This window comes from Pagrus major, chromosome 7 (assembly GCF_040436345.1).
Source record: "Pagrus major chromosome 7, Pma_NU_1.0".
Classification (NCBI taxonomy): domain Eukaryota; kingdom Metazoa; phylum Chordata; class Actinopteri; order Spariformes; family Sparidae; genus Pagrus; species Pagrus major.
In genome coordinates, this window is record NC_133221.1 from 4,699,984 (window position 1) to 4,715,179 (window position 15,196).

Below are 15,196 nucleotides of genomic sequence, written 5' to 3' on the forward strand. Positions count from 1 at the left end.
GAAAGAAATCACACGGACACATTACAATAATTACACTTTATAAAATGTATTACAGCTGTTTGTCACTAAAATATCTGTTTCACAGGAATAGTTGGATTGTGGTGAACACCTTTTAGCCTATTTGGGATTAATATAACTCATGGTTAAACTAGCAGCTGGTTAGCTTAGCATAAAGACAGCGAGATGATAGCTGGCACTATCTGAATAAAGACAAATCTGTCTCGCAGCACGGGAAAGCTCAATAATTGACATGATATATATTATTTGTTTAATTTGTACTAAAAATTAGGTGTGAAAATGACAATTTGACATCTTGGCTTCATGTTTCTATTGGACTATTTCTTGAAAAAGCTTTAATTAGCGTTAATCAGCTAGCTAGAGCCTTGCTGGTTAGCAACAACCTTAGAAAAACTCACATTGTTTTTACACTTTATTTTACATTGTGCTTATTTTCAATGGAGGCAGAACAGCTACAAGAGTGGCATCGCTCACCTGATGCAACTCTCTGCAAGAAAGCCACTAAGTGTATTTCCCCAAAATGTTAAAAATACTTTTAACAACAACAATTGTAAAGGAGAAGTGGTCAGGGAAGGAAACTATTTGGCCACCATTTCAAACTACTGCGCTAACGGTCGATTAGCTTAGCATAAAGACAGCTGGATAACTGGCACTTTCCCAGTGAGCTAAAGCACAGTAACTGATATATCCTGTTTGCTTAATTCGTACAACAAAAAAAAAAGGTTTAAAAACGACAATTCGTCTTGTAGCTACATGATTTAATGGTCTATAGTCTATTTCTTGGATAAGCTAACATTAGTCACCTAGCTAGAGCCTTGCTGGTTACCTAGCAACAGCTGGAAGGTCAGAAAGGTCAGCTACAGACCCCCCAAAAAAAACCTTAATGTTGTTGCTAGCTACACTTAGTTTGATAAAGTCACACTTGAGATGTGACTTGTTAATTAGTGAGTTTCAGAGGTGCTGATGTATGTGGATTTAGTTTCAACCGGGCAGAACCAAGCTGGCTGTTTTGGTTTCCAGTTTTTATGCTAAGCTAGCTTGAGCGCTTGGCTGTGTGTTAACCTTCATGAACAACAACTGTGAGAGTCATATCCATCATCTGGTGCAACTCTCTGCAAGAAAGCAAGTAAGTGTATTTCCCAAAATGTAAAAAAAAAACAAAACAACAGTCAACATGTGCAAAAAGTAATCACACTACTTTTGAGGCAATTCTTCAAGAGTCAGTTGTGTATTTAAGGGGCCCATCATGGCGTGTCACGACTGCTGACCGTGTTTGTGTTTGTTGTGCGTATTGTTCAGTAGTTGGAGGTGTGTGTGGTGGTGGAGTCGTTGGGGATGGAGCCTCGGCGAGGTGCGTGCGCCTGACAGAGCAGCAGCAGCCGCAGCTCCGGAGAGACGCTGCTGGAGAAGGCGGAGTAGATCCAGGGGTTGGTGCAGGAGTTCAGACTGGCCAGCAGCATCAGCAGGGTGAAGACTGCACCTGCACACACACACAGACACACACACACACACACACACACACACACACACACACACACACAGAGACACACACACACAGACACACACAGGTAAGGATGTGTAAATGTCAGGTAGATAACAGCTGATTAAACTCACTGATGTTGATAAAACTTGCTCACCATAAACGTGAGGAATATATAGAAGTACTTGTCTAAGTTTGACTGAGGTGTAAAACATGGGTTTGTTCTGTGTGTTGGCACCGTTCTGAGGTGGGTCGGGGTCCCAGGCGGCCCACAGCTGGACGCTGAAGAACGGGGCCCAGCAGAGCGAGTAGACGAGCACTATGACCAGCGTCATCCTCACCGTCTTCGACATGGCCGCTGATACCTCTCCGCCGCGGGCAGGGGGGGCTTTGGGTGGGGGGCAGCAGACAGCAGAGGGCGCTGCCGGGTCGGGCAGCACATCGGGCTGCAGCTCAGCTGACAGGGAGCACAGTCAGAACATTAAAGGGACCATACGGCTTAATTAAAGCACCATTTTCTATGTCTGTCTATCTAACGTGTCAGCAGTCTGTACTGAGTGCGGGTCTTACCCGGATGAACGGCCGTGTAGCTGTGAATATCACAATGTGATGGGACGCTGTTGGACCTGAGTGGACCCATGGGCAGGTGCTGATAGGTGGATCCAGGCTCAAAGCTGGTGTGAGTTGCAGGGTTGTTGAACATGATTGGTGAAACATACGGGGGCAGACTGGACCTGCCTCTGCTGCCTCCTCCTCCTCCTCCTCTCTGGCTGTCCCGTCTGGATGGAGGGAGGGAGGAGGGAGACAGGTGGCGCTCTGACTTCAGGTACAAATTGTTGTGGATCTCCAAGAAGATTCGCACCTGAGAGGAAAGGAGCATGAAGAGCCTTGGTGCACTAGGAGTATAAATTCAGTTCTGGCTTGTTCCTTCTCTACCTGGCAGACGGTGATGATGAGGACAGGGAGGATGAAGACAGCCAGGGTCATCCAGGTCACGTAGGCTTTGAGGCCCCACGTCTCAGCAAAGTTTCCCCAACACTCGTAGACACCTGGAGCCACTTCTGACTGGGAGAAGATGAACACCTGGAGGGGCCAAAGGGTTTCAATCTTGCATCTGTATCTGTGTTTTGACAAAGGTTTATACAGACGACAGACTACAGACTGTGGCACCCTACCTGTGTCACCCTACCTGTGGCACCCTACCTGTGGCACCCTACCTGTGGCACCCTACCTGTGGCAGGCTGAGCAGCAGCGACAGCGCCCACGCCAGCAGTATGAAGCTGTTCCAGCGCTGGGTGGCCCCGCTGCGGTGCGCCAGCAGGGGGCAGCAGATGGCGTAGTGCCGGTCCACCGTCATGGCAACGATCATGTAGGAGGAGACGAACATCCCGAGCACCTGCAGGTATTTCACCAGACGACACAGGAAGTCCGGGCCCGGAAAGCGACCTTTAGCATCCCACACCAGCTGGGGCAACACCTCAGAGAGGAAGAGGAGGGGGGAGGAAGTGGGGTGGGGTGAGACGCAGGGAGGGGGTAGCCTTTAGTGTGTGTGTGTACCTGTGTGTGTGTGTGTGTGTGTGTTACCTGGAAAAACGCCACCACCAGGTCGGCCACACAGAGGTTGAGCATGAACTGGTGCAGCGGGTTGTGGTGTCCTCTCCGCCTGAGCAGCACCACCAGCACCAGCCCGTTGCCGAGCAGCGCCATCACGAAGATGACGGCCAGCACCACCACCTCTCCCACGGCCAGGAGGGCGTCGCGCTCCCAGTCCGTGACATTCGTACCCGCCGGGGTCACCGAGACCACCGGCCAGTCGATGGAGGGGTTTGAGTCCGTTACCATGGAGACTGACATGTTGGCTTGGATGGAGAGGAAGAAGAGGAGGAGGAGAGGAAGAGGAGACGTCAGTGAGACAGAAGAGAAACTTGGTTATTATCCTGAAGGAAAGTTGATGTTCATGCGTCTCCAGATGTGTTTTGCTGTTGAGTGTTTGTGATGAACTGAAGGGTGAAATGTTCCTTTATGTGTTGAGTAAAAACTCAACACAAGGTTTTCAGCTGCAGGACAGATTTTGGTTTAATAAAACGTGTAAATGTGTTTTGTTCAGGAGGATGCTGTTACGCTGCCTCGCTGTGAAGCTCCAGAAACTCCACCCCGACTTTCCACAGTCTCCCGGGGTGAGTAGATATGACTGGATCTTCAGTTTGGGGGCGAACTAATCCTTTAAATACAGCACTTGAGCAAACATATTTAGTTCATGTTAATTATTTGCATGTTAGTTCACCCAATTAGTGAATTCCACGTAGCGATTCGCGGAAACCTTTTCTCCGTAGACCTTGGTCACGTTGCCAGACATGATTACAGGACGTGTTGTGACATCGCTGATTATGAAACACGTTTATACATCGTTTAGTTTGTGATTCGTGGATAATCACCGTCACTTGTTCCCCCGAGTATCGACACTGTTGTCCACATACTTATGGTCCAAGTTGACACCATGTCTGCTTTACCTGACCTCTGCCCGGCAACGTGCCCCCACACGCAGCTATGGTTAAAAGGGATGTGTGTGTAGGGTGTAAGCACATTAATTGTAAAACAATGCAGGATGTTTACAGCAGTGCCTCGTACGCTTTTACAGTTCAACACACACACAATCGCAGTGGCATGCAGAGAGGGGGCCCCTCGTGTGGGACCATTTACTGAGGGCAAATGTCGCACTGAGTTGTTGGACCGATGTCCAGCGATCAACTTTACCCACTAACTGACAGTTAGACAGCTGAACCAACTGCACTCACTACCAAACAAAGAGCAAGTGCAAGGACAGTGGTGGAAAGTTACTCTCTACATATACACAAGTGCAGTTTTGTGGTACTTTATACTTCAACGCCACTAAATCTCAGAGGAGAATATTGTACTTTTTACTCAACTGCATTCATCGGACAGCTGTGGACAAGTCAAGTCAAAGTTTATTATTGCCCAATATCGCAAAGCATGCCTCAAAGAGATGAGTATATAATAAAAACAGCAGAAACATTAGCAAAACGTATAAAAAACATTAAAGTTTTAGTTACCCACCAAACGTACGATAAAACAGTGATCCACCAGTCTGGTTAAAAAGTGCACAAAAGTCGTACAAATATTAAGTATCGCAAGTAATTTTCTGGCAATAAATGTACTAAATAACTACATAAATCATGCTTACTCTATATTTACATGTATGCATCTATGGGTCAGCCGATTATGAGCCGGGCCAGTTATCAGGTCCAATATTCAGCATTTTTCTGATTATCGGAATGAGTGTTTTTTCTTTTTTTAAAATCAGATTGTAGTAAAATACATTTTAAAAATACTGCGCTGCTTTCAATTCAAATCAATTCAAAAAACTTTATTTGTCTCCCGGGAGGGCAATTAAAGGCACGTGGAGTAGTTGTACACAGACACAAACAAGTCAGATAGAATAAAAATAGACTAAATAACCTAAAAAAAAGATATTTACAGTATCTGATGCTGCATGTAATCTGCAAAGTAACTAGTAACTAAAGTTATCAAATACATGTAGTGAGGAAAAAGTACAATATCTGCCTCTGAAATGAAGCAGAGTGGAAGTATAAAGTAGCAGAAAGTGGAAGTACTCTTGTAAAGTAGAAGTACTCCACTGTTGTACTTAAGTAAAGTACTTAAGTAGTTAAATTCCATCACTTCTGACCACTCGACAACGTACCTGTATGTAAAGTCATTACATCAGCTCCACCTCCAGCAGCTGCAACACTAAAACAATGTTTATAAGTTGATGCATCAGTAATTATGTCATTTATAATCATTTTTCATCCACAGGGGACATTTCTCTGCAGAGTGAGTACTTTTACTCCTGATACTTTAAGTTTGTTTGGCTGATGATGCTCGAGTAGAAGACCTGAGTTCTTCTTCAACAGGAAAAGCCACCGACAGTATCATCTATCTATATTAACACAAAACAGGCTTTCCAGCGTGCACTCGGGAGACTTCGCCTTGAAAAACAGCCTTTTGACTCCAATTCTGCCTCGAAACACAAGACTGGAAACAATCGTACAGGAAATTAAGATTTTCCTCTTGTGAGAATTGTCTTCTGCTGCAGTGAAACAATTCAAAAACCTGTTTTTGATTTAAAATCATGAGCCCATTGATCAGAAAATGACAAACCCGTTAAGGTGAAATCATCTGTTCTTCATAACTCCCTTTTGAAAATTGATCCAAAGTCAGCTGGAGTGAAATCTCGTCGTGGCACCGGGGATGTAAATATTTCAGTTTGAAGCTGAGAAACTTATTGCTTTCATAACAGCCGGAGGAGACGCTTTAAAAAAGACTATACAGGCGTTAAATACAGAGTCAACCTCAGCCCTGAAAGCTGATGGCTGGTTCATAAGAGGTCCTCTTCACATCAGCAGGTTTGTTGACATCTTTCGGGGATGTTAATCCAATTACAACCCTGGACACCTGCTGTTCAACACTCATTCTTCTTTTCACCAAACAAAAAAAGCTCAAATCAAATCGTCCTTAGTCTTTTTAACTGTTCTCGTGAAGATGATTATCACCAGAAATACTCCTTCATCAACTTTAATTCTTCCTAAACACTTCCAGACATGCACCTGCAGCCTCTGCAGCCACTTCTACACATTTTTAAATCTCCCTTTTTAAGTAGAAAACAAAAGAGGAGAAAAAAATCAGAAGCAAAGTGCAAGTAAACGTAGACGACTCGCTCACCTCGTCTTCCTCTTCAGCGTCCTGTGAAGCATCTGTAGGAGCCAGGACAACCTGATCTGCTGTTGCACACACTAGCTGCATCCATGCTGCGTCTGTGCGAGTGTGTGTGTGTGTGTGTGTGTGTGTGTGTGAGCTTTCAGCTTGCTTATTACTCTGATGGTGACCTCTGCAAAGCTCACGCTGCTGACTCCTGTCTCCCCATCTCCTCCCTTCTACCCCTCCTCTTCAACACATCCCTCCCTCTTTCTCGCCTCTCCTGGATTTTTTATGCAAAAGGGGGGGAGAAAAAAAGACAGACGGGGGGGCTCTTGAATGGAAAAGCGGGCTTGTTGTTCAAAGGACGTGACGGCCCGGGCTGCGTCGGTGAATTAATGTGATTTCCTGCTGATTGTTTAGATACTAACGGCGATGCTTTTTTGGCCCCGACTTTGATCCGCATTCGGTGCAGAACTAAAGTGCACAACCAGCAGATCAAATGAGATTTCTGTTATTAGCCTCCCGTAATGATCAAAGACCTTTTTTCGTGCACACACTTTAAACTGATATGTGTACGTGTGATTTTGCATCAGCGGGTGAGAGAGAGGGGGAGAGTCAGCGTCAGATGCTGTGACAGATGGGATGTAAAGACGGCAGCAACAGGAGGAGAGTTGCCATCTCTGTCTCACCCCTGCTCCCTGTATTTTTACTCCCCCCTTCCTTCTTCTTCTTGCCCGGCTCCTGCATTCCCCCTCTCCGTCCCTCTCTGACGGTGCAGTAATCTGTTTGCTTCCCCTCAATTACTCCCTCATTTGGAGTAAGCGTCTCATTATCGAGGGGCCCGCAGAGCGACCTGAAACATACACACAAAAACATGGAAACACAAAACGCACACGACGCTGGTCGCCGCTCAGGCTGTTTTTCAAACTTTTGATTATTTTTCTTAAAAAGGTTTTTTTCTGTTGTTTGCTGAGTGGATCCTGGGTGTCAGTAACCTTGATCAGTGGGTTTTAATTAGTTGTAGGCAAAACAAACATTGGCAAAAATGTGTGTATGAAGTGTCTTTGTGAATAAATCCCATGAAAAGCGTTGACTGACATCCTCAGCGTCAGGCAAGCGTTTGATGGGGACTATTTTCAGATGTGGATTGACACACATTTGGTGCTATAGTGAGTATTTAGGGCAGCAGGGTGGTTTATGTGGGATGGAGTCAAAATAAACTGGTGTGTGTGTTCATGGTGATGAAGAAACATGTCACCAAGTGCTACAATGTGGATTATTTATGTGTTTTTTATGAGGATAGACGTTATTTTATAGGATTATATCGATATTATGAATGCCTTTATTTGTTCATTACTTTAATGTTGCACCTGGTGAAGGTGGAGCTAATTTTAACGATCTGTAATCTGAATCTTTGAAGTAACTAAACTTAGAAAACACATTTAGTGGAGTAAACTGGTCAATATTTGTGTAGTGGAGTATAAAGTGGCATTAAATGGAAATACACAAGTAAAGTACAAGTATACGAAAGAGGTACAGTCTCAGAGTAAATGTACTTTCCACCACATTAGTTTTTGGACTACTTTTATCAAGCTTTCAATACACAGTCCGGTTAGCTGCACAGTCAATTACTTGTTGGTTTTGGTCTTTTCCTGAGATTTGTTGACAAAAAGGAAAATATATATCACCAGACTGTTCCTTGAAGTAAATATCAAATATCAGCAGTGAAATGCGGGTAAGTATTGACACTAAAAGTTCAGATTCTGCAGAGCGGTGTTGTTAAATTATTGATTCCTGCGGTGGCCTACATGTTAAAGCACTGAACATAACGTTCAACATCCCAGACTGGACTTTCCCCCTCGCTGTCGGTCTGCTTGTCCCCTCTCGTCTCTGTGCTGTTGGTTGTTTAATAAACTGTGCCTCCAAAAAAACCTTTAGAGAAATGATTGCTGCATTAACCTGTATTACTGATTTTAATGTTGGTTACCTTTTAAACTTGTAGTACAGCGATGCTGCCACTACTGTCACTGTACTTCAATTGTTTCTACGACTACAACAGTCAGTGTTTGGCTGTTTGTCCGATCAGACTACAACACGAGTTACACGTCTGGGAGTGATTTTGGAGGCTCAGCTAGATTTATTTTTGCCATTTTAAGGTAGCGAAAAACATTTTGAGCCGATATGAGGCATTTATTACAATTCTCAGATTACTAGATACCCTCCCTCTGGATTTTAGAGCAGGTACTTCCGAGACTTTTCTTTTTTACCTGGCTTTTAATTCCACTTTGTCAGCTTATTTTATTCATTTTTTTGCTATTATCTCGTTCTATTTCTGCTTTAATTTCCACAATTGGTATGAAACATTTAACTTTACTGTTAGTTTCCTTTTTGTTTTCTGCTAAATACTGTTTTTAATCCTGGTGTACTTTGGGCGCTACGAATCAAGATGTTTTTATCATTGCTACTAATAAAAACACAGCGAGTACGACTACTGAAGGTACTCCTACTGCAAAAAGGAGTTATCAGAGAGTAAAGTTTCAGTCAGTCACAACAGTGTGACTGAATGTGGTGGTTACACAAGACAATGTGGCCTCCCTGTGGTCTAGACAAGACAGTGCAACGGGCACTCATACATGTTCGCTGCAGAACAAACACTTCTGAAGACGAGAGAATGAAATGCAGAGACTCGAGCTTTATGAGCTTTATTAGAGGTAAATTACGCCCAATACATTCGGTAGTAAGACAGCTGTGATTCAGTAGATGAACAACATCTGTGGTTGGTTTAAAATAAGTTAAAGGAGAATAGCTGGTTTCATTGTTTAATCACTGTTATTATTTGATCATATATTAATTAATAAAACTAATAAACATGGAAAGGATTGGGTGTGATAGTGATTCATACAGTGAAAAATAAAGAAGGGGATGCAAACAACAAAGTGCTTCAGATAACAGTTGGGAGGGGAGGAAACAATCTTTGTTAAGATGAGGAGAAAACTGCTGCATAGACATCCAAACTGTTCGTGTACACAGTTTTACTTCAGTATTATTTCTTATTAAATTGCATAGAAGACTCATTGAACAGAGGCACACTAGTAAACATCTCTGCCGTGAGAGAGATTACAGTATTTCTGTGTGTTTGTTCTAGATGCTCAAGGTCTGAGGCCCAGTGCTCTGCACAGCATTCATGATGGACTGAACCACTTCAGAGGTGGAGCCTTGGCCTCCCAGGTCAGCAGTGTGCAGCTGGAGAACAACGGAGATGACGCATGAAGACACAAAAGCACAGGAGACACAATAATGTAACACATCATCACTGGGTGGAAGTTCATTCGATAACATTTTCTTTTCTGCTGTCATTGTTTCACGGTGAGAATGGGACGTACCCGGGTCTCGGTGATCGTGGAGAGGATGGCTCTGCGGATCATGCTGGCGTAGGCGTGGAGTTTCAGGTGATCCAGCAGCAAGCAGGAGGCCAGCAGCATGGCCGTGGGGTTTGCTGTGTTGCGGTTAGCGATGCTCTTACCGGTGTTCCTGGTGCCCTGCACGTAGAAGAATATGTTGACTTTGTAAACGGAGGTACATGTCACACCTTTTATATCTGGTTATTCACAAATATACTGCAGTACCGATGTGCTACTGCTAAACTCTGAAGAAGGAAATACTTTCTTATTTAAGTTTGCAGATTTAAACTGACGGAGTATAGAAAAATATTCTGATTTCTTTTTATCATAATTATGGAAATGTTTCTTTTTTATCAAACCTCTTAATCTATGCAAGACATTCAACATACATATACTGTTCGGGATTGCTAAGATGTTATTGATACCAAAGCTGTTATTGATTCTGCTTAATGGTCCGATTCTTAATCGATTCTCTTATTGGTTCCTGATACATCTTTTTGTCGAGCTGCCTGTAACCCGAGAGCCTGGTGTGGTAACAGCCTGTCATCATTTAAAATTAATGAAGGTTTAGGTTTTCTGAGGCAGAGAAAAAAGCTGCATCCTGCCTGCGTGGTGCAAATGGTATTCTAACGTAGGATATTTACTCGTGGTAATCGACGTGCTGCACAGTTGGGACGCAGTGGCACTCGTACGTAGTCACTGTGTTTCTTAGTCTCATCAGTTATCACTTTCCTGTCTCTCACATCGACTTTTATTCCCTGACATTCTTGTCTGATGTGAATCCTCTCACCGTCTCAAACACGGCGTAGTCCTCCCCGTAGTTGGCTCCAGGCACCAGGCCCGGTCCACCAACCAGCCCGGCACACACATTGCTCACCACGTTGCCATACAGGTTGGGCATGACCATCACATCGAACTGCTGGGGCCTGGAAACAAGCTAACACACAACATTAAAACACAATTTCAACTATGAAAAGGGCCCTAACTGAAGTATCTGATTATTTTGGGGGTTGAAGAAGTGCCAGCAGAGCAGTGCTAGTTTGTGTTCCACTGGTAGAGATTTAGAAATACTCGGTACATGCCGTGATTACCTGCATGGTAGTGTTGTCCACAATCATGCTGTCGAAGGTGATTTCAGGGTAACCGCTGGCAACCTCCTTGCAGCACTCCAGGAAGAGGCCGTCACCCAACTTCCTGTTCCAACAAACACACACACGTTAAGATGTATCTTGTTTTTTTAGAGCACGAGGAAGATAAATAACAAGAGATAAAAAACAAAAAAGTCAGGGCCTTGAGCCATTACAAACGGACATGATGTTAGCTTTGTGTACAGCAGTGACTCGTCTGCGTCCTGTTGCCCGAGCAGCCCTGAATGCGTAGTCAGCGATGCGTAAAGATTTGGTTCTGGTGATGATCTTCAGACATTCAACAACACCCGGTACATTCTGCAGGGAGAGGGAAAAGAGCGAAGATGGAGGTCGATTTTTTTTAATCACGTATATATCATCAAAGTGATTATTACATACCTCGTGCTCCAGGCTGCTGTACTCTCCCTCAGTGTTTTCCCTGATAATCATGATGTCGATGTTTTTGTGGCGTGTCCTCACTCCTGGTAGGGACTGGCAGTGCATCACATTGGCATACAGATCCAGAGTGGTGCTGCAGAGAGAGAGAAACAGGAAGCTAGCTGCTGAAGCTGAAGCTGAAGCACTCACACTGTGTGACTTTAAGATTAGATAATGAAGATGGAAAGCGGTGAAACATGGTGGACTTACCGGAGCAGGCTGTTTCTGGACTTGTAGGATGGTGGCAAGTTGTGGTTGGTCTCAATGTTACCTGGATAAACCAACAAAGTTGCAATTAAAGAGCAACGACTAAAACAGAGACAGAAACATACATTCCTGCAACAAATCCTCCCTCCCTAAAGGTTATAATGTTGTTTATGGCTTCCTGTGTGTAAAAGGATGGATTTTGAGATCTTGAAGCATCCAGACCACTCAGGTTAGTCAGTGTTCCCAGGATTAAATCCAAGCAAGGTGAGTTTCTATGCTCCCCACCTGTTGAACAAGATCCTAAATACTTGAGATCTCCTTAAACTGTCAGCTCATTTAAGTCAGGGCTTAAAACATTACTGTCTACTGTGGCTTTCAAATAATTCGATTCATAACTTCTTTTAAATCTGCAGCTATTTATTTGCTTATTCTTGCTTCTTGTTTTCACCACTGTAAAGCACTTTGATGTCTCTTTAAATAAACTTACCTAGAAAAGTGTTGATTCAACCGTATGATCATTTTGGAGGTTTTGCCGTTTGCATTGCTGTTGAATTGTGTCGTGTTACACAGACAATTCAACTGCACCACAAGCTGCTGCCTCCAAAATAATCATTCAGTTGAATCAACACCTCTCTAACACAGTTCCAACAAAAACTGAACATTGTACCCTTTATGAAGGGAGGATTTATTGCAGAACTGTTGTGTTAGACTGCATCAGTTTTTGCTAGGTGTACCTAATTAACTGGCAACTGAGTATATATTATATACAGTGCATTGTGGGATTTATAGATTTCATACACAAACTCAGACATATCCACATATAAAACACTTACCTTTGAGTGCAACTCCATTGCGTCTGATGGCCATTATGGCATTATTGATGTCATCTTCTGACGCCATAGATGAGTCCACATTGACAACTTCAAAGTCCACTGGCACGCAGCAGAACCTGAGAATAAAAACAGATGGAGATCACTTCAGTGTGACACAGCTGAGTCATTTAGTCAGTGTATGAGTCGGTCACTGACTTCATTCCAACAGTGTGTGTCTGTGTCTGTGTGTGTGTCTGTGTGAGTGTGTGTGTGTGTGTGTGTGTGTGTGTGTGTGTGTGTGTGTGTCTGTGTGTCTGTGTGCAGGATGTGTGAATTCTCACCGGAATAGTTCGCGCACGTGGTGGGCCAGCTCTGGTCCGATGCCATCTCCGGGAATCAGAGTCACAGTGTGCCTGCCTCCATACCGCGCCGGTGGAGGCTACCATGCATACACAAGTACAGAAAGTCAAACTCCTCTCCATACAGACCAGTAGAGACTACTGGGTCTCTCTCTTTTCTAGCTTAGTCTCAGAACCACTGAGACTACGCTGGAGAGATACTGCAGAAACTTCACAAACTGCACAACTTATGCTACACCACTGTCTGTGTGTGTCGTGAGCAGCCATACTCACTATGGTCTGGCGTGGGTGGATGGAAGGAGGAGGGATTCAGAACGGAGGAGAGAAAACAGGGAGGTTAGTAGGACAGTGAGGAGGAGGCAGACACATGTTGACCAGCAACTTCCTGGTGGCATCACAAACACAAGCAACACTGATACTCCTGTGGACATGCAGTAAAGACACGTTGAGGTATTTGATCTTCGTTTTTCCAGGAATTTCCCAGTGGGATATAACAGTGGGGTTCTGGGTTAGGAAGGTCATAAGGTAAAGTTAGTGTGGGTGTGTTGACTGAGCTCCTGAAGTGACAAACTGACTGTTAAATCCTCATAAATCAAAGCTACTCCCTTGTTCTCGCATTTTTGTATCACGAACAACTTACGGTATAAGTGGACTTGTGTCTCTGATTACATGCAGCTGCGCCATAAACCTGTGAAGACGGAGACAAGGTGGTTATAAGCATTACAATCAAGTGATAAATCAGAAGCCAGTCATTTAATTCGGGACTGAAGTCATTATTTTGGCGTTGATACGATTATATTATCACTACTGTCAGGAACTCAAGGTGTGTTTAAGGCACCAACTAACATTAATTCTCATTTTCAATCAATCAGCTAATTATTCTCTCAATTAAATGACTGTCTGGTCCACAAAATGCCAGAAAAGGATGTTAACATAACATTTTCACATTGATTTTTTTATTTTTTAAAAATTTTATAACTGATTATCAATATTGTGGCCAGTTTATTTTGTTTGCTACACCACCTGTATTCCCCTTTGGTAGATAAACATTATAAAAATGTCCAGATGTGCAAGAAAACATGATAAAGTGCTCTTCCAATGGACAAACATGTGATGCAGTGCACTAATGGATGCCCTTAAAATGGAGAAAACTCGATGCAGTGCCCTCTGTGGTGTCCTACATGCTAGAAAAAGGTTTGCAACTGTTGCACCATGAATGCATCACAACTTTCTGAGCACTGGTGTAAATGCATATGATGTATAATTAAAGTTTTGTTGCAGATTTTCTCCTCAGTCCTTTTTTTTTTTCTGCAGGGAAGTAAACTTGTTAACCACCATTAGTAGAGGAAGCACTGTTGCAACAGTCTTTGAATAATTTACGACCGTGCAGGGAGCAGTTTCAGTGTGCATTTACAACCTTATCTCGCCTGGGAGAAATAGAGGAATGCTGCTCAAAGTTAGTAGTAAATTTTCTCCCATGTTGGCATTAAAGTTGACAGCAAAACAGCGAGTGGTGCTGAACGGACAGCGACATTTAACCAAGCTAGCTCCGTTAGCCAACTAACCCTGACCGGTAATCAGCTTAGCTACACTCACCGCTCTCCTGGCACAAATATAACCAAAAAAAAACCTACTTTAAATGTCTGTGTAGCAGTTAAAAAGTCTGCCGGTGACACTCAAGAGACTGGCTCCTACCCTTGACGACCGGCTGCCGAACACGGACTTTAGGACGCCGGGGAGGGACCGCACAGCCCGGGCCGTCATGTTCGCTCTCACCGCGGATGCAGATGGACGACACCGGGGGCGAGCTTGCGCGTTCACCGGCGTTAATCTCCTGTTTTGTGTGTTGTTTTACTCTCTCTCTCTCTCTCTCACTCATCCCAGAGACTGTAATTCGCCATAGTTTTTTGTTTTTTTTGTGTGTGTTATTAGAGACAAAGATAAACACACACACACACACACACACGGTGAATTAGCAGTGCTTTAAGCTAGCTTCCCGTCGCCATGGTAACCCTGACAGACGTTAGCAGGGCCCGGTGGCCCAGTTTAGCTTAGTTTGTTCCCCATTTTTTTTTCTCACAGCACTTTTTCTTTTTTCTTTCTTTCTTTCTTTCTTCCTCCTCTGACCCGAACCACAGGGAGGCGACATACACACAGAGATTAACACGAACGGGGGGGACAGCGCCACATTACCTGTTACACCTCTCAGTTCATTTACAGACCAGCAACGACTCGTTCACGTTTTAAACTCACTGGGGTTTTTTAGTACTTGTGCTTCCTTCGTCGCGGCTGAAGTATTTGTTGAGTACTTCGATAAAGAGGGGGGGTGATATTAGGAGACCACAGCAGCATTCAGCTAGCGTAGTTTATGTATAAATACGTGCCGATGTGACAGCACTCGGAGAAAATATCAGCGTTTGTAGTTGAATCACTTGTGGGCCACTTGGAGAAATTCTACTCTCCAGCTTTTTTATCCTCGTTCAACCGTCGGCATCCTCGATGTTGGTAGTTGTAGTTTTTTACCGTTTCCTAGCGCGTCTCTCGTAGTCGGACGTGATAGGGTTCGCGCACTCCATTTCCCAGCTCCCCCCGCGGCCGCGCCTCCTCCCTCCAACTCCCTCCGCCTTCCCTCCCACTC

General features: G+C 44.1%; 2 protein-coding genes across 3 annotated transcripts; both read right to left on the reverse strand.

Annotated features, from left to right (window-relative positions):
* Nucleotides 1–781: 781 nt before the first annotated feature.
* Nucleotides 782–3,452, reverse strand: LOC140999853 (vasopressin V2 receptor-like). Its single transcript, XM_073470401.1, has 6 exons — nucleotides 3,083–3,452; nucleotides 2,730–2,975; nucleotides 2,435–2,581; nucleotides 2,069–2,360; nucleotides 1,737–1,955; nucleotides 782–1,498 (listed from the first exon to the last, which is right to left on the reverse strand). The coding sequence occupies exons 1-6, from the start codon at nucleotides 3,350–3,352 to the stop codon at nucleotides 1,314–1,316; spliced, it is 1,359 nt and encodes a 452-aa protein (XP_073326502.1). The 5' UTR covers nucleotides 3,353–3,452; the 3' UTR covers nucleotides 782–1,313.
* Nucleotides 3,453–8,900: 5,448 nt separating this feature from the next.
* LOC140999667 (isocitrate dehydrogenase [NAD] subunit gamma, mitochondrial-like) lies at nucleotides 8,901–14,425 on the reverse strand. Of its 2 annotated transcripts, none has more exons than XM_073470186.1 (11): nucleotides 14,254–14,425; nucleotides 12,832–13,246; nucleotides 12,541–12,638; nucleotides 12,221–12,336; nucleotides 11,391–11,451; nucleotides 11,142–11,274; nucleotides 10,927–11,060; nucleotides 10,707–10,809; nucleotides 10,406–10,552; nucleotides 9,598–9,753; nucleotides 8,901–9,457 (listed from the first exon to the last, which is right to left on the reverse strand). In XM_073470186.1, exons 4-11 carry the CDS (start codon nucleotides 12,285–12,287, stop codon nucleotides 9,356–9,358), a joined length of 903 nt encoding a protein of 300 aa, XP_073326287.1. In that variant the 5' UTR covers nucleotides 12,288–12,336; nucleotides 12,541–12,638; nucleotides 12,832–13,246; nucleotides 14,254–14,425; the 3' UTR covers nucleotides 8,901–9,355. The 2 variants fall into 2 exon arrangements, with proteins under 2 accessions (XP_073326287.1, XP_073326286.1); XM_073470185.1 differs by lacking the exon at nucleotides 14,254–14,425 and having other exon boundaries at nucleotides 12,832–12,943; nucleotides 13,199–13,480.
* Between the last annotated feature and the right edge of the window lie 771 nt (nucleotides 14,426–15,196).

Coding starts and splice junctions, on each gene's coding strand:
- LOC140999667 (XM_073470186.1), bottom strand. CDS start 12,287: ATGGCGTCAGAAGATGACATCAATAATGCCATAATGGCCATCAGACGC. Junction 11,452..12,220: donor CAATGGAGTTGCACTCAAAG/GTAAGTGTTTTA, acceptor TGGTTTATCCAG/GTAACATTGAGACCAACCAC. Junction 11,275..11,390: donor TCCAGAAACAGCCTGCTCCG/GTAAGTCCACCA, acceptor CTCTCTCTGCAG/CACCACTCTGGATCTGTATG.
- LOC140999853 (XM_073470401.1), bottom strand. CDS start 3,352: ATGTCAGTCTCCATGGTAACGGACTCAAACCCCTCCATCGACTGGCCG. Junction 2,582..2,729: donor TGCTGCTCAGCCTGCCACAG/GTAGGGTGCCAC, acceptor TGGCCCCTCCAG/GTGTTCATCTTCTCCCAGTC. Junction 1,956..2,068: donor CTACACGGCCGTTCATCCGG/GTAAGACCCGCA, acceptor GCTCCCTGTCAG/CTGAGCTGCAGCCCGATGTG.